General features: G+C 42.5%; 1 protein-coding gene across 2 annotated transcripts; it reads right to left on the reverse strand.

Annotated features, from left to right (window-relative positions):
- Nucleotides 1–650: 650 nt before the first annotated feature.
- LOC115106845 (transcription intermediary factor 1-alpha-like) lies at nt 651–12,277 on the reverse strand. 2 transcript variants are annotated; one of them, XM_029629989.2, is made up of 17 exons: nt 11,497–12,277; nt 11,167–11,285; nt 8,945–9,092; nt 8,632–8,764; nt 6,990–7,106; nt 6,736–6,850; nt 6,445–6,591; nt 6,157–6,271; nt 5,586–6,034; nt 5,271–5,399; nt 5,008–5,131; nt 4,829–4,886; nt 4,627–4,756; nt 3,919–4,514; nt 3,507–3,714; nt 3,172–3,327; nt 651–2,762 (listed from the first exon to the last, which is right to left on the reverse strand). In XM_029629989.2, exons 1-17 carry the CDS (start codon nt 11,783–11,785, stop codon nt 2,145–2,147), a joined length of 3,651 nt encoding a protein of 1,216 aa, XP_029485849.1. In that variant the 5' UTR covers nt 11,786–12,277; the 3' UTR covers nt 651–2,144. The 2 variants fall into 2 exon arrangements, with proteins under 2 accessions (XP_029485849.1, XP_029485848.1); XM_029629988.2 differs by having other exon boundaries at nt 11,488–12,277.
- Between the last annotated feature and the right edge of the window lie 6,886 nt (nt 12,278–19,163).

A 19,163-nucleotide genomic window follows, 5' to 3' on the forward strand; every position in this document is an offset into this window, starting at 1 on the left:
TTGTGTCGCACTGCTTTGCTTTATCTTGGCCAGGTCGCAGTTGTAAATGAGAACTTGTTCTCAACTGGCCTACCTGGTTAAATAAAGGTGAAATAAAAAAATAAAATAAAAACACTTTGACTAACACCACTGATTTCTCTATGCTAGCTACCACAATTAATAGCCCAGTGTTTATTTGCTTAAATCACTGAACACAACAGGTGTCTACTTGAGACAGGCTTCAATGTGAGCCAGGCATCTATTTTCCTTAATCCACACAGCTTTTGCTCATTTGCATATTTAATTGTTTAATTCCAGCATTCACTTCCAGCATTTTAATACATTTCTTCATTTCCTACACTGTGTTATCATGTACACATTGTGTCAAGTTTCTTTTCTCTGAGTATGCCTCTGTTAATTTTTTTTTTTTTTTTTTTTAACTTTTTGACAGAATCATTATTCTCCTTGACTGTGCATTTTCGTCAGTCCTTAATTTCGCCAATAGAAGGCGATCGGGCGATTTTTGGGGGTCTGTACTCCGGAAGTTGTTGGCTGTTTTTGGTCATTGATGGAACCTCTGTAAACAATTCCTTTAGACCCTACGTTTCTTTGAAAGGTGCGTTTATTTGCTGAAATGTGTGCCATTGCCTGGCTATTAAAAGGGACAGGTGGATATTTGAGACAGCGTTTAATTCAAGTTTTATTGTATGCTACCATCTATACCAACAGGAGTTAGCGTTTAGCAGTCACTTCTAAACCGAAAAGGGACTACTTCTAAATGTTATGCAGCCAAATAAATCCAAATCAGACTTTAGTAACCAGTGGGCCTGTTACAATACATCAATCATGACGGATTTGACGAATATGCACTTTGTTAGATCACATTTGTTTACGGCATCTATTGAAGTCTTGTGGTGGCATGAGGGGCGTTGTACAAAACAAAGTCTTCATCGATTGGATCATCTCTAACCAATCAAGAGTATCAATGTCAATTACACATTTTCTAACTGGATGCTTTATCCACGTGTGTTCTGACTCTGGCCCAAACCATCGGTTTCTGGACCAATCAGACGGACCCGAATGCGTTCGCATTCGGTGAAGGGTTTTGGGGGGTACTCAGATCCAGACTAATAGTGGAGAAGAAATAACGTCCGTGGCCTTAGCGTTTGGCCAGACCAAGTCTGGGTAGCCAGGCAACAAGAAAACATGCAAAAAGGAAAAGTGAGCGCTACAGTTTGGTTCTCTTTACATGCCAAAAATCAAGCAGCACCATTCGAGAACACTGCACTTTCATTTTACATCCCTGTAATCTAGTGAACAGTCTTAAAGGTAGACTCAGAAAAATGACATTGCCATCAGCAGCACAGCAGATACTGAGATGAGCGGATGCAAGACTTCGCTCTCACACAGTCTCTGCTCATATACACAGTTCACTTCACCGTAGCCAGGGCATCAAAACAGCAGAGAAGTTGAGCCGCACGCTCTTAGTTGTCGCTGAAATTGACCCACTATGCTGTTTGCCTTTTGCATCTGTTATATCGCTGAGTCCACCTTTCAGAATACCTCCTTAACAATGGTCTGTACAAGAGTAGCCTGGAATTGAACTAAATTATAACACAACTATACATAAAAGTTTAAATGACTGACCTTTATCAAAAACTTTGAGTTAAGACGTGATGTAGGGCTATGATTTTCATGGAGTTCTGTCTTATTTTTCTTTAGAGTTGGATAAATAATATCACGCACATTATTTTAAATATACAGTATTATATGGCATTCATCTTTACAAAAGCCAACATGGAAAATGGCAGACAACTTATCAATAATAATGGACATTATTTGTGTTATGATTGTTGTTGTAGGAAGTTCATCAGTTATAGCATGATTGTAACTTCTCAATCCCAGCAGACAGAACAGTCTGTGCATTATCAGTTCACACATGTAGCTACATTGCTTTGTAACAAGACAAACATTTGTGCATTCATTGTCCATCTCTGTACCCTGTTAAACGTCCCAGGTTTCTCGGTTTCTTTATTTATTATTGAAAATCATATCAAAAATTGTATGACGCAGCAAAGAGGTCACCCTGTATTTTCAGACAACAGAACCAATAGATAATTCTAAAAGCTTTATTGTCTGGCCAATTTACAGTGGAAGAACAAGAATCATTCCTCTTCTGCTTCGTCTCGCACTTCTTCAGTCGTCCCCTCATTTTCTATGGCTAAGCCTGCAGCAGGGCTGGTGTCCTGGGAGTCAGCAGGGCTGGTGTCAGGAGGGTTGTCTGGGGTATCTGAGAGGGGTTGGGGGGCCTCCTCGCAGGGAGGGTTGTCTGGGGTTGAGGAGAGGGGTTGAGGAGCATCCTTGCTGGGAAGGTTGGGTGATGATGCACCCCTTGTTGATGGATCTACTGGTTCTGTAGCATCAGAAGGTGGTGAGTCTCCTTTCACTGGAGAAGTCTCTTCCCCTTCCTCTTCCATGCTCTCTTCTATAGGAGGTATCCCTTCTTCCGTCATCCCTCCTACAGGAGCCTCTTCCGTTCCTTCTTTCTCCATAGAAGGCATCCCTTCTTCAACAGGTGTTAGATCGTCCTCGACCGGGGGCATATCCCCTTCGTTAGGAGCCATCCCGTCATCTTCCATCCCTTCTTCCATCTCATCCTCCACAGGGGGTATCATTCCCTCCTCTCTGCCCCCAGCGAAGCTCCTGTCTTGGTAGAGGAGCTTGAGCTGCTCTTCAAAGTACTCCTCCAGGCTCAGTCCTGCACCTCCCACCTCAGTGTCTGCCTGTCAATCAAACAGATGTATTTTATAAAGCCCCTTTTACATCAGTTGTCGTCACAAAGTACTTTGCGACTACCCGAGCTCAAAGAGCAAGCAAAGCAGAAGCGAAAGCACAGAATAAAACAGGAAAACAAGCACATCAATGTATGCTACTTATATCTCTAATTAAACAAGTGGTGTGTCTCTCAATTTTGTTAACACATTTTAGGGCTGGTTTCTGAAATAAGCCTTCTACTGGACTTTGAGCATACTTTTAGTCCATTCTAAATAGGCTTAACCTGGGTCTGGGAAACCAGGGCATTTTCAGTTTTGTGGTCCAATACAAAAACAAAATGTGAATCCTAGCGTTGTAAGCAAGCACCATAATCGAACCCAAGTGCCTCATATTGTGTGTTGTGTAGTCTTGCCATACCTGGTAATACTTTGCACAGTTCCTGAATATGAGCCTGACATCCTTGACAAACTCCTCAGCACTGCAGTAACGTGGGCTCTCCTTAGACTCCAGCCTGCTCTTCACTATAGACAGGTCCATTGGAGTCTCAATCAGCTCCTTATACTCTGGGATTGACTGGACATAGATGGGGGAAGCATCATTACTGAACTGTTATAAATTATCCAAAATGAATGGTGTGGTGTCTGGGGATTGGGAGTTAAGACAATTTTCTGACTCGATAGACAAAGTCGTATCATATTGATTGAATTAAAATCATAGAGCAAAAATGTTCTATAGGGTAGTTGCAGTCTTACCAACGGTGAGGCAGGCTCCTGGAAATCTGTACTGAACTCGTTGCAGTAGATGCAGAGCAACAGTCTCTCACATTTCCTCTTATCAACTGGAGGGAATCTCTCTGATCCTGGCTCTTCCTTCATGGCTGGTGATTCTCCCTGGCTATCTGGGTTATACTCCATCTCAGGACTGGCCAGGTCACGACAGAATGAACAGAACCACTCACCACTGGAAACAGACACACACAGGGGGGTTAGTGAATTCACAATATTGCAGCCTCTTGTCTCTCTTTGGGGGTAAACAATTCCCAGTTTATATTACAAGGTACTGCACACTTATCACCCTTCAGAGACAGCTGTATTACATTTAACAGGCAGAGCAGGCAGGACTGTGCAGCTGTGAGTGGTGCATAGAAATGTAGTTGTTAATTACCTGGGAGACTCTCTAAGTGAAGGTATATGACAGTTCAGATGGAAGACTTTGGGACATCTGTCACAGCAGAGCAGTTCTCCCCCATTCTGACACACGGCACACCAGTCTTCATTCGGGTCGTCTTCAGAGACACCTGGGGCCTTTTCTCGGTCTGGTTGGGGGTCAGCCTCTAGCTCTACCTGGGTCTCTGGCTGGGCCTCTGCCTCTAGCTGGGGCTCTGGCCGGGCCTCTGGCTCTAGCTGGGGCTCTGGCCGGGCCTCTGGCTCTAGCTGGGGCTCTGGCCGGGCCTCTGGCTCTTGCTGGGGCTCTGGCCGGGCCTCTGCCTCTAGCCGGGCCTCTGGCTCTAGCTGGGGCTCTGGCTCTAGCTGGGGCTCTGGCTCTAGCTGGGGCTCTGGCTCTAGCTGGGGCTCTGGCCAGCCCTCTGGCTCTAGCTGGGGCCCTGGCCAGGCCTCTGGCTCTAGCTGGGGCTCTGGCTGGGGCTCTGGCTCTAGCTGGGGCTCCAACATGGGTGCTGGGAGAGACTGCTGCTGGGGCTTGGGCTGGATGCCTGTACTGCTGTCTGGCAGGCTGGCTGAGGCTCCAACACTAGACTGCACCTGGAAGATAGAAGAGACACTAGGGAGATTCTATCGTTCATATATTATTGTATAGAATAGAATATACATATACATATACATATTTCAAAAGCACACATGCAGTCATACTTACAAAGCTGACTTCGTCATCGTCCTCTGGTTCGTCCTTGATGACGATGATTGGTCCGGGGGACGACCTTCGCCTCCGCTTAGCTGAGGGGGGAGCCGCAGCATGAGGCTCTGTACGCTTCCAGGAAGCAGACCTTCAACACAGAACCACAGATATTACAACCAGGAACACATCAACCACACGCTACATACAGGGGATCACCTACCCTATGTTGGCTTCAGAGGAGGAAGATTTGGACATGGGGGAATTCTGTCTTCCTTGTGCTGAGGGGAGAAAGAGAAATGGGTTAAATTGAGAAATGTATGATTGGGCATGAATAGCTGATTTAATTATATTTAAAGTTTGTTTTAACAAATGAGGGAAGTGTGAGGGTGAGATGCCTACCATGTCTGTCTGGGAAGGCAGTGGCTAGGCTCGGAGCATAACTAGCTCTGGGGTTGGGCATGGATAATGATGAAGATCCACTGGGGTCACTCCTCCTCAGTTGTGCGGCTTCCATCATGTTACGCTGAGAACAACAACCAAAGAGTTACACTATTTCTCGTGTGTTTGTTTGTGTGTGGTAAATACACAACCAGAGACATAAAATACATGTAAATACATTAAATAATGAGGTTTAGCTTCAGTTTATAGGAAACCGCATATACCTGGTGTATAGAGGCTTGAGTGCTGATGGGTCCTGTGTTAGGAGGTGCATGAGAGTAGCGGGAGGTACCCTGTAGTACATCCATTGGTTTGGGAGGGAAGCTGGAGTTGTGGATGAGATCCCTTAGAGACTAGAATGAGATATGGCACAAACAACAGAGGCAAGCATTTTTCACAAGTTTTGCATCAGCTTGTCTCCATTTTATCATAACTGAAATAGCATGTTCTCAGTGACTCCGTGTCGGTTAACAGCAAAGAGCAAATCTACAACTTCAAAAAGTGATTAGAAAAAAAAAAAAAAAGAATCACACACATACCTGAGGAGGGAAGCCTGCGTTTTGCAGCATAGAGGTGGGGCTCCTGGGGTTGGGATGGGTTTGGGGGCCGGGGGGTCCGTAACTCCGGCCTGGCTGCTGGATCTGGACCATGTTGGGGGGACCCTGTGATGGAGAACCCCCCTGGTGGGGCCTCTGTGGAGGTGGGCCCCCTGGACCTGGCCCCGGGAGTTTCAGACCCTGCTGGTACCAGGACCAATGATTGGGAGGGGGCTGTCCAGCCCTGTTGGGGTGCTGAGCAAGCTTCTCTACCTGCAGCTGGAGCTGGGCCAGGGTGCTCCCACGCTGGTGGGCTGTGGAGCCTGGAGGGAAGGCCCCGGGAGGGCCCTCTCCTCTAGGGCCGGGGCCAGGCTGGCTGGGGTGGCCAGGAGGGAAGCCCTGCTGCATGGAACTGGGCTGACGACCAGGGATTCTCTCTACTGCCAAAGACCCTTAGGAAATACACAGAAACATGAACAAACATTAGTTCAACAAGGTCTGCATTTAAAATCATGGGGATTATTTTGGATTCGGCCTACAGTATCGGCCAGAACTGAAGTTTTAGCGTTCTTACCAAGGTCGACATTTGAGGCCCAGAAACCGGAGCGACACTGGAAGCGGACTGAGCTCTGAGGGACGATGGATGCGTTACAGTTGGCCCTCATTAGGTAATGGATTTGGCAAAGAATCTGAAAGAAAAGGTTTCTGAATCACTCAAATGCTTTTGAACATCACAAATTCAGTTTAAAATGAGTATTTCCACACAGAGCTGTCTGAACAATTTAGGTCAACATTTTCCCTCATGGGTTTAAAAGGTAGGCCAAAATAAATCCAACTCCCCAGTTAAAGTTATGGTTCCTACCAGTCTCTTGCAGTACAGCAGAGCTGTGCCACTGTGACTGGCTGTGGCCCACTTGGTGAAGTTGATGACGTGATCTAGATGTCTGGTCAGGTGGCTGACATCTTCTTGTTGTTTCTTCAGTCCGACCTCATGGTCCTTAGTCAGTGTCTGAAACAACCACCATGATTAGCACAAAGCTACTTACAAATATGCTCACATAGGTAATTAGAGCCGTGTTAGCAGAAGTGTACATTATTTAATGTGGTGGTGAAATGACAACATGATTGCTCATGTCCTATTTAACAAGCATACCTCAAGTTGATTGACCAAGATTTTTCCCTTTCTGTTGATCTCCATGATCAAGTTGCAAATTGATTTCTTTATCTCATTGGTGACAGATTTGCGGTTTTCATCGACTTGCTGGAGTCTGAAAGAATAAAGATAGAAGTAGAAAAGGAAATGATGAGTTTGCCTGTAGTCAATCATGCTATTGAACTTGTCTATGTACATAACATAAAATGTTATGTACATGTTTGCACGTTTAGTGTATGTAATAAGTAAGTTACCCATTGTTGATGCAATTGGACACTTCTTCAATGGCTTTCCTCTTCTCCTGTAGCTGATGTGTCATGTTTTCCAGGTGTTGCCTGTGGTTTCTGTAGGCATCCTCAAGGAACTGGTAACTGGAGAGACAAGGTATGCAGAGTAATGGGAAATTGAGCAAATATTTTCCTGTATTTGGTTTACTGGTGATATGGATTGATATGTAAAAAACATGACTATGTGCAGGGAGATGCGTTCCCCTGGGAAAGGGAAACAGGAGGTAATCACGTATGTTTAAGTACCATATTTAAGTCATTTTACGCCTGTTAATTATAGACTATCTGCTATAACAATTTTACTGCGTTACAGCTCATAAGGAAATCAGTCAATTAAAATAAATGATTAGGCCCTAATCTATGGATTTCACATGACTGAGCAGGGGGTTCAGCCATGGGTGGGCACTTGGGAGCCAGGCCCACCCACTGGGGAACCAGGGACAACCACCCACGAGATTTATTAGAGACAGAAATACTACTCCGTTTCAGGAAGCCGAATATGGAGGTCCTGGTGGTTACACACGGTCTGCAATTGTGAGGCAGGTTTGTCATAATTCCAAATTCTCTACGTTATGCGGCTTATGGTAGAGAAATTAACATTCAATTCTCTGGAAACAACTCTGGTAGACATTCCTGCAGTCAGCACGCTAATTGCATGCTCCCTCAAAACTTGAGACATCTGTAACATTGTGTTGTGAGATAAAACTGCACATTTTAGAGTGGCCTTTTATTGTCTCCAGCACAAGGTGCACCTGTGTAATTATCATGCTGTTTAATCAACTTCTTGATACACCACACTTGTCAGGTGGATGGATTATCTCTAATGCTCACTAACAGGGATGTAAACAAATGTGCACAAAATTTGAGAGAAATAAGCTTTTTGTGCATATGGAAAATTCATGGTATCTTTTATTTCAGCTCATGAAACATGGGACCAACACCCAACACTTTACATGTTGCACTTATATTTTTGATGAGTATAAGTTTATGTTCCGACCTATGACCTGTTTATCTGTCAGTATCAAATGTCTGCCAGTGCTGAATGTTATGGTTCAAGTTTGACTGAGTCTAGGGCACACTGATAATGTAATTTTTCTGTGACACAGATTCTATAGCAGCTGATGTGACTTCCTACAAGCCTCTTGGGCTGTGTTTACAGAACCTTCGGTGCTGTGTGATTAATATATAATTAGAGGTCCTCCCTGAAGGTGATCTCTCTGAATTCCTGTAATAAACCAGATATTTTTTTTTATTGATATTATCAACGACTGCTCTCCTTTTTGTTCACCTGAAAATCGCCTTTACAAAGAGGATTAATACCAACACATGAAGCACAGGTACAAAAATACTTATGCCCATAGACTTCGTCATTGAGCTAACACTAGTTAGCATTGGCTTGCGAAACAAACTTCCTTCATACTGGACACAGAGACATAAGAATGGTATCCACTAATTCATCTGACTCTGGGGAAGCCTCACTGTCAAAATCCCAAAGTATCCCTTTATGGTAGCTAAGCACGACAAAAGTCGCCGCTAGCACTGTGATGCAGTGCCTTAGACCGCTGCGCCACTCCAAAATAAATAAAAGGTGAGTAAAAGGTGGTCATACTTGTGGTCTTTGTGCTTGAGCAGCTGACAGTCTCTGCATGTGAGACGGTCGCAGGTCTCACAGAACAGCTTGAGGGGCTCCTGCTTGTGGATGTCACAAAACACTGGCTTCTGTGTGGATGCACCAACAGCCTCTGGAATAAGACAAGAATTTAGCCTAGAAGAAAATAAATCACTACGCATTTACCCATCTACATATTTGTGATTCGGTTTCATAGGATTTAGTTGTGCAGCTCCTACCTACCACCTTCCTTGGTATTCTATTTTCTTACAGTATACAATTCAGAAAGCCACATTTTCATAGAGTCGGCTACCTGGGGACATCTCTTCCTTCTGCCGTATGGTATGATCCCTGGTGAACTTGACTCGCTGGTGGGCCTCAATACATGTCACACACAGGAACTCCACACACTCCACACAGAACCCCGTGGCCTCTGTGTTGTCATCACAACTCATACACACCTGGAAATAGGGAAGGTAGAACATATGAGAAAGAACTTGCCTTTACGTGAATCCATGATTTTAGTCCCGTGCAAGGTAATGCTTCAGTGGTGACACATGGTATACAGTGCCCTCAGAAAGTATTCACACTCCTTGACTTATTCCACATTTTGTTGTGTTACAGCCTGAATTTAATTAAATAAGAGATTTGTTGTCACTCTCCTAAATAAGTTCAGGAGAAAAAATTTGATTAACAAGTAACATAAGTTGTATGGACTCACCGTTTAACATGATTTTTGAATGAATTCCTCATCTCTGTACCCCACAATTATCTGTAAGATCCGTCAGTTTTTTTATTTTATTTTTTATTTATCTGTTATTTTACCAGGTAAGTTGAATGAGAACACGTTCTCATTTACAGCAATGACCTGGGGAATAGTTACAGGGGAGAGGAGGGGGGTGAATGAGCCAATCGTAAACTGGGGATTATTAGGTGACCGTGATGGTTTGAGGGCCAGATTGGGAATTTAGCCAGGACACCGGGGTTAACACCCCTACTCTTACAATAAGTGCCATGGGATCTTTAATGACCTCAGAGAGTCAGGACACCCGTTTAACGTCCCATCCGAAGACAGCACCCTACACAGGGCAGTGTCCCCAATCACTGCCCTGCAACACCATTTCCAGCAGCATCTGGTCTCCTATCCAGGGACTGACCAGGACCAACCCTGCTTAGCTTCAGAAGCAAGCCAGCAGTGGTATGCAGGGTGGTATGCTGCTAGCAGTTGGGCAGTGAATTTCAAACACAGAAAAAAATCACAAAAGACCAGGGAGGTTTTCCAATGCCTCGCAGAGTAGGGCACCTCTATTAGTAGATGGGTCAAAATAAAAAAGCAGACATTGAATATCCCTTTGATCACGGTGAAGTTAATATTTACACTTTTGATCATCTATCAATACACACCGTCACTACAAAAATACAGGCATCTTTCCTAATTCAGTTGCCGGAGAGGAAAGAAACCTCTCAGGGATTTCACCATGAGGCCGAAAGTGACTAACAGTTAGAGTTTAATGGCTGTGAAAGGGGTAAACTGAGGATGGAACAACAACATCGTAGTTACTCCACAAAACGAACCTACTTGACAGAGTGAAAAGGAAACCTGTAGAGAACAAAAATATTCCAAAATATGCATCCTGTTTGCAAGAAGGCACTAAAGTAATACTGCATAAAATGTGGCAAAGCAATTAACATTTTGCCCTGCATTCAAAGTGTTATATTTGAGGCAAATTCAAAACAACACATTACGAGTACCATTCTCCATATTTTCAAGCATAGTGGTGGCTTCACCATGATATGGGTATGATTGTTAAGGACTGGGAAGTTTTTCCAGGACAAAAAAATAAACTGAGCTAAGTACAGGCAAAATCTTAAAGGAAAACCTGCTTTCGTCTGCTTTCCAACAGACACTGGGAGATGAATTCACATTTCAGCAGGACAACCTCAAACACAAGGCCAAATCTACACAGGAGTTTCATACCAATAAGACAGTGAATGTTCTTGAGTGCGAGTTCAAGTTTTGACTTAAATCCGCTTGAAAATCTATGGCAAGACCTGAAAATGGTTGTCTTGCAATGATCAACAACCAATTTGACGGAGCTTGAAGAATTTTGAAAGGGATAATGGGCGAATGTTGCACAATCCAGGTGTGGAAAGCTCTTCAAGTCATACTCAGAAAGACTCACAACTGTAATCACTGTTTCTACAAAGTATTGACTCAAGGGTGTGAATACTTATGTAAATGAGATAGTTCTGTATTTAATTGTAATGTTTTTACTTTGTCATTATGGGGTAATGTGGGAAGATGGGTGAGAAAATATATATTAAATCGATTTTGAATTAAAGCTTTAACACGACAAAATGTGGAATAAGTCAAGGGGTATCAATACTTTCTAAAGGCACTGTAAGTGTCCTGGGTCTCGGTCAGTAAGCACTTATTACCTGACCTTACCAGACAAGGATTCACCAACCAAATTTTTTTTCTCCCCATTTGAGCGTACCATTTGTGACCCTTCCTGGTAACCAATATTAACGCACCTGACTGGTCTTCTCCACTGTGCTGCTGGGAACCTCCACAGAGTCCTTCACAAAGAAGTTATCGAGCACCTCCACCTCCCAGCACTCTTGTCGACACACTGGGCAGCGGATCACATTGACTGGAACCAGTGGAATAACATACACAGAAATGAGTAAGGCATCTATTAATATTACAACCAATCTGACAGACGATTTTGAAAATCCAGTAAGGCCAAGTTACAAAAGAAATCTGCGTTTTAATGAAAAGTTGCAATGATTATCCTGCACTTCAGTGACTAGTAGTCAGACTACATTAATGAACTTTCCGATAAACAAACTGACGGATCTCACGTGGTTTCGAGCTGTCCACTTGAAGTTGCGGGTCGCGCCGTTGTTCAGTGTTGACTAAGTTCCTTGAAGGAGGTGGAAGACACTTATTGCAGAAAGAGTGGAGGCATGGCAGAAGTTTCGGCTCTCTGTTATGGAAATTCAACTTGCAGACAGGGCAAGTGTCCATGAGACCGAGGCTACCTCCTAGCAGTTTCGCCCTCTCCTCTTCAGCTGGCAAGCTCTCTGCCTCGTTTTCCACAATAATAACAAGGTCATCGTTGTCCACAGCAGCTTCTGGGCTCTCATCCATTGTCTCTGTTATAGCTGTGTGCCTATTCAAGATGGACTTGGGTGCTTGGAAACCAATCACTGTTAGCTAGCTAGCGGATACTAGCTAATGTTAGCTAGTCTCTCTACAGTCTGTTAACGTCGAAATCAGTTGGGCATATGTCTTGTACGAGCAAAGTTCATGGTTCATACATAATACTACCTTCCGAAATGACCCCCAGTAATGGCAGGTTTAGCCAACGTTAGTATAAAAACATTAATTTCAAAGGTTTAACTCTGCGGTTGGGAAGCTAGCTGGCTAACGTTAGCTAGATGACACATTTGCTACTACGAAGGATGACGCAACTTAATTATTAAATAGCTGCCTAGTGTCAATGAAACTGAACAATGATAGAGGACACATAATAGTAATGTTGTACAATAAACGTGCAATACAAACGTATATCAATGGAAATTGCTTGCTACCATTTGTGCAAACAACATTATCTCCGCCCGAAAAAAAAAAAACTCACACAGGCCCCAGCATACACTTCGACTTTCTATGGTACAGCGACCAGTGCAGGACAAAATAGCTTGTTAAATTCGAAAGGCGTTTTTTAATTGTTCAATGAAATCAACATAAACAAAGAACAATATACCAAGTTTTTAAAAAAAACATTATGCATTTCTTTGATTTTCTCACAGTCATATTTACTTAGATGATTCCTCATTCATTGTCAATTTATTAATCCCTCCCTGAGTCCCTGCCAGCAAAAGCCCAGTAGCCTGGAGAGGAGTTGATGGGCAGGGACCAAAGGGTAACACAAGGATAGCCTATCCATTATCTTCGGAAGTCCAGAGAGGACATATGAATACAAAATCAATTCCCTCGTTATGTCGAGATCACAACTTATTTTTCTCATGGTCACAACATAACAAGCGTTGTTTTGTCGAGATCACGAAATAAACTCTATAAATTGGAGTGGACGAATTGATGATAGATTGACAGTATGGTTGAGGTGGCAGAGCCCACGGTGGATCCGCACATATATTTTTGTTGATTGCTAGTAGATTTCATGCTAACATGATGCATAACTGATATTTATATAATTCTAAGGGACACTTCTTGTTTTATAGATAATATTTAAATATACAGGGTGGGTGATCTCCATTCCTGACAGGCTGATCAGATTCAATTGTTTGTGAAGGCAGAGAAGTGAGATTTTCACCGCTCAACTATCTTCTTCCTGGGACACGTCATCGCTGAAGGGAATGTCCAGATAGATCCTGAAAAGGTGAGGGCGGTGGTGGATTGGCCCCAACCCACATCCAGGGTGCAGCTACAACGGTTTCTGGGGTGTGCTAATTTATAACGCTGTTTCATTTGGGGCAACAGCACCCTGGCGGCTCCCCTCTCTGCACTCACCTTTCCCAAGGTACCGTTCACATGGTCCCCAGCTGTTGACAGGGCATTTGTGAACTTTAAGCAGCGGTTCACCACAGCCCCCATCCTCATCCATCCGCATCCGGCCTGTCAGTTTGTGGTTGAGGTCAACGCTTCTGATGTGGGAGTGGGGGCCGTCCTGTCCCAACGGTCTGTCCAGGACCAAAAGCTTCATCCCTGTGCCTTCTTGTCCCATCGTCTCAATTCCGAAAGGAACTATGATTTTGGGAACCAGGAACTTCTGGCAGTTAAGATGGTGCTGGGAGAGTGGAGGCACTGGCTGGAAGCGGCGGAACATCCATTTTTGGTGTGGACTGATCATAAGAATTTATAATACCTCCACCCAGCCAAGCGCCAGAACTCTGGGGGGGGGGCCTGGCTAACCGGATGTTCGTCCCTGATTCGGCCTGTCTCAGGTCCTGGAATGGGCTCACTCCTCCAGGCTTACCGGTCACCCTGGTGCCCGTCAAACTCTGGCTTTCCTCCGACAATGCTTCTGGTGGCCCACCATGGCTCCTGATGTCTCGGCCTTCCTTGCCGCATGCACGGTGTGTGGTCAAAATAAGACTCCATGGCAAGCTCCATCTGGCCTCCTTCAGCCACTCCCTGTCCCTCATTGCCCCTGGTCCCATATTTCCCTGGATTTTGACACTTGGCCTCCCCCCGTCAGATGGCAACACCACCATCCTTACAGTGCTGGACAGGTTCTCCAAAGCTGCCCATTTCATCCCTCCCCCCAAGTTACGTCCACCAAGGAGACGTGCTGCACCATGAGCTGGGCCGTCTTCCGAATCCATGGACTCCCGGTCAACATTGTCTCTGATCAGGGTCCTCAGTTCTCGTCCAGATTCTGGAAGGCGTTCTGCACCCTTATCGTGTCGTCGGCCAGCCTGTCCTCCGGGTTTCATCCCCAATCCAACGGCCAGTCGGAGCGAGCCAATCAAGACATGGAAATGACACTTCGGTGTCTCATCTCTACTAACCCCACCAACTGGAGCCAGCAACTGGTGTGGGTGGAGTATGCTAGGAACACTCTTCCCTGCTCGGCCATTGGACTCTCCCCGTTCGAGTACTCCATGGGGTATCATCCCCCACTCTTCCCGGAGCAAGAAGTAGAAGTCACACAACAAACTATCACCCTCAGGCACTTAAGGAAATCATGAATGTCATGGCTATATTGGAATGAGTGGATTTATGGAGACTTAAATATCCTGACCTCGTGAGATATACATGGCGGAGGCTTTGTCAAGCTAGTCGTCTTGACTACTTTCTTATGTCATTCTCTCTGGAACCAAAAGTTACAAAAATGTTGATAGGGGACAGAATGCGGTCGGATCATCACACAATTGGCATATTTACTCTTACAGAATTTCCACATGGGCGAGGATATTGGAAATTTAATCAAAGCCTACTAGATGATCAAATGTTTAGAATTAGGACAGGATTTATAACGGACTTTTTCAGACATAACATAGGAACATCAGATCCCATTATTGTATGGGACACTTTTAAATGTGTCTTTAGAGGCTATGCAATTCAGTACTCATCTATAAAACAAAAGCAATTTAGATCGAAAGAGTCCATATTAACAAAGGAAATTGAAGGACTAACAGTACAGTTAGATAGCAATAAAAACTGTAACATAGAGGCACATAATAAGTTAGAGGAGAAAACACAAATAAATGGAGGAACTTATTCCTGTGAAAGATCCAGTGTAATATATTATAAAAATAAAGCGAACTGGATGGAATATGGGGAAAAATGCACTAAATTCTTTTTCAATCTTCAATACAGAAATGCTACCAATTTTTTAAAAATTGAAACTTATTACAAATGATGGAGTCACGCATTATTCACCAAATGATATTTTGAAAGAGGAAGTAAAGTACTTTAAGAATATGTCTTTGTTTCAGTCTCCTCCATCTTGACTAACTGAAACTAATTTTATGGATCTTTTTCATAATAATAATGTAAAATTAACATCTGTACAGAAAGACTCATGTGAAATCCAAATTACAGAGAAGGAACTTCTTGATGCAATTAAAGCCTTTAAGGCTGGGAAACCTCCAGGGCTGGGAAACCTCCAGGGCTGGATGGCATACCAGTGGAAGTATACAAAACTTTTTTTTAACCACTCCTATATAAAGAAGGTCTAATATCATTATTACTGAAACAGGAACCAAGAGGTACAGTATATTTTATTTATTTAACCAGGCAAGTCAGTTAAGAACAAATTCTTATTTTCAATGACGGCCTAGGAACAGTGGGTTAACTGCCTGTTCAGGGGCAGAACGACAAATTTGTACCTTGTCAGCTCGGGGATTTGAACTTGCAGCCTTCCGGTTACTAGTCCAACACTCTAACCACTAGGCTATGTAAAGATCCAGTCCGTTAAAAAATTGGAGACCTCTTAAACTTCAGTGTTATGATGCAAAAATCCTTGCACTATGCTTGGCTCATAGAATTTAAAAAAAGTATTGACAGATATTATTCATCCTAATCAGACAGTTTTGTTTTTACATGGACAATACATTGGAGATAATATAAGACAAATACTGGAAACAACAGAATACTATGAAATATCGGGGACACCAGGCCTGGTTTTCATAGCTGATTTTTAAAAGGCTTTTGATGAAATACGACTGGAGTTTATATATAAATGCCTAGAATATTTCAATTTTGGGGAATATCTTATAAAAAGGGTTAAAGTTATGCATAGTAACCCTTGGTGTAAAATAGTACATCTCAGAAAGCTTTAAACTATCTAGAGGAGTAAAACAAGGTTGTCCACTATTGGCATATCTATTTACTATTGCCATCGAAATGTTAGCTGTTAAAATTAGATCAAACAATAATATTACGGGATTAGAAATCCGTGGTTTAAAAACTAAGGTGTCATTGTATACTGATGATTCATGTTTTCTTTTATAACCACAATTAGAATCTCTTTCACAGCCTCATAGAGTATCTAGATAATTTTGCTATCCTCTGGATTAAAACCAAATTATGATAATTGTTTTGGATCACAAAAAAAAATGCAAATTTTACATTATCGTGTAGTTTGCCAATTAAATGGTCTGACGGAGATGTGGACATAACTGGTATACAAATCCCAAAAGAAAGAAATGATCTCACTCCAATACATTTTTATAGAAAGTTAACAAAAATAGATACGATCTTGCTACCATGGAAAGGAAAATACCTATTTGTGGAAAAATCACCCTGATTAACTCTTTAGTCATATCACAGTTTACCTATTTGCTTATGGTTTTGCCTAGACCTAGTGACCTGCTTTTTACATTATATGAACAAAAAATATTCCATTTGATTTGGAATGGCAAGCCAGACAAGATTAAAAGGGCTTATATATATAATGAATATGAATTCAACAAATATTGTGGTTAAACTCAAATATACTAATTGATTAACAAAAACATATTTTTTGAAGAAATATTTAAAAAAGGTATTAGTGAATGATATCATAAATAGGACTGGTGAAGTTGTCACACATGCAGCTAACACAGACATACTGTATGTAAATGTCCGCTCTACCCAAAATTACAACCAACTAATTGCAACATTACCCCAAAAATGGAAGGGACAAGTAGAAGGGGAAAAAAGTAAGGAACTTCTATGTCGGCCCTGTAATAAAGAACATAAATGGTTAAAGAATAGTGTGATAAGTAAAAACATGTACCATTTTCATTTAAGGACCAAAAAACTGACAGCTGTGCCATATAATGAAAATAGTTGGGAAGAGATTTTCGATGTACCCATTCCATGGCACATGATTTATGAATTGATACGCAAAACAACGCCAGATTCAAAACTTCAAATGTTTCAATCAAATTACTATACAAAATTCTTGCAACCAATAGAATATATATATGGGGGATACAATCTTCCCAGCTCTGCAGATTTTGCTGTGAGGAGACAGAGTCATTAGATCGTTTATTTTGCTATTGTCCATGTGTAGCTCTTTTTTGGTCACAGGTCCAGGAATGGCTGGAGAATTGCAACATTTACCTTGAACTAACGCTGCAGATAGCAATACTGGGTGATTTGAAAAGCAATAGTCAATCATCAATAATATAATTATTTTAGCAAAAATATTTATTTTTCATTTATAATCTGTGGAAGCTATGAGAATAGAAAGGTTCCGTACTTTTGTGAAGCATCACAGCACAGTTGAAAAATATATGGCAAATAGAAATCCAAAATGGATGGTGTTGAGAGATAGATGGGAGGGGTTGAATGGAGCTGAAGGGTGAGACTAATAACAAGATAACCAATGTAAAACATACAGGGTCTGTAAAATGTATATAGGTTCAGAAATGTTGTGAAATAGCACAGTTACAAATGGAAATCAAACTGGATGGACATCAGAAATAGAGGAAGGACTGAAAACAAACAAAATATAACTATTGCAAAATAGATTGTTTCTGTAAAATGTGTATAAGATGTATAAACTGAAGGTAGAAGCCTAAGTGTTATTGTTTATTAGTTTAATCCAATTGGGGGAACGGTGGTAGGGTTTGTGGGGGAAAAAAGGTACATTCTAAAAAAAGTATGTATACCTATATAGGTATGTGTATGTATATATGTGTATATGTGTGCATATGTGTATGTATATGGATATATATATTTACTGGAAATGATTTATTGGAAGCAACAATCTTTCAGCAATATTAAGCTGATCCACCCCTTAAAAAAAAAAAGGAAAAAAAAGTAGAAGTCAATATACCCTCAACCCAAATGCTCTTCAGCCACAGTCGGCGCACCTGGAAAAGAGCTCGGTCGGCTTTTCTCAAGACCATCTCCAGGTACCGTCGACAAGCGGACCGCCACCGGAACACAACTCCCCTCTATCATCTCAGGCAAAGGGTGTGACTATCTACAAGGGACCTGCCCCTCTGGGTGGATTCATTGGTCCTTTCCCCATCTCTAGTCCTTAGTCCCACTGCTGTGCGTTTGCTGTCACCCCGTACCCTCCATATACACCCTACTTTTCATGTGTCCAGGATTAAGCCCTTGTCTCACAGCTCTTTGTCTCCTGTTTTTAGGGGGGTACTGTCACACCCTGATCTGTTTCACCTGTCTTTGTGATTTTCTCAACCCACCTCTAGGTGTCACCAGTCTTCCCCATTATTCCCAGGGTATTTATTCCTGTGTTCTCTGTTTGTCTGTTGCCAGTTCGTTTTGTCAAGCTTACCAGCGTGTTTCCGAGATCCTGTTTTTCCTAGTCTCTTTTTTTCAGAGTCCTTTCAGTTTTGACCTCTTGCCTGCCCTGACACTAAGCCCGCCTGCCTGACCATTCAGCCTGCCCTGTCCTCGAGCCTGCCTTCCGCCCTGTACCGTTTGGACTGACCTGGTTTATGAACATTTGCCTGTCTCTTGCCTGCCCCTTCTTGTTCAATAAATATCAGAGACTCTAACCATCTGCCTCCTGTGTCTGCATCTGGGTCTCGCTCTGTGTCATTATAATTTATCTATTTTAACTTTTTATTTTATGCACTTTGAGATTATTCTTGTATAAAGAAAAGTGCTTTTACAATTCTTCATCTTCTTCTTCTTCTTCTTCTTCTTAATATTATTATGTTTATCCGGCAGGGTAGCCTAGTGGTTAGAGCGTTGGGCTAGGAATCAAAAGGTTGCAAGTTCAAACCCCGAGCTGACAAGGTACAAATTTGTCGTTCTGCCCCTGAACAGGCAGTTAACCCACTGTTCCTAGGCCGTCATTGAAAATAAGAATTTGTTCTTAACTGACTTGTCTAGTTAAATAAAAAACATTCTAACTGTTTTTATGTTTGACTTTGTATGGTCATAGGTTAAATCAGTGGTCATGGTTGATATGCATAAAAAATTACTTCATAATAAGATAATAAAACCGTGCATTATCATTTATCTACTTACAACATATTGACTGGACAGCAAATAAACTTGAACTCACTCACATTTTTCTCAGTTTCACTGTTTG

The sequence above is a fragment of the Oncorhynchus nerka genome, linkage group LG23 (genome assembly GCF_034236695.1).
Source record: "Oncorhynchus nerka isolate Pitt River linkage group LG23, Oner_Uvic_2.0, whole genome shotgun sequence".
Lineage (NCBI taxonomy): Eukaryota > Metazoa > Chordata > Actinopteri > Salmoniformes > Salmonidae > Oncorhynchus > Oncorhynchus nerka.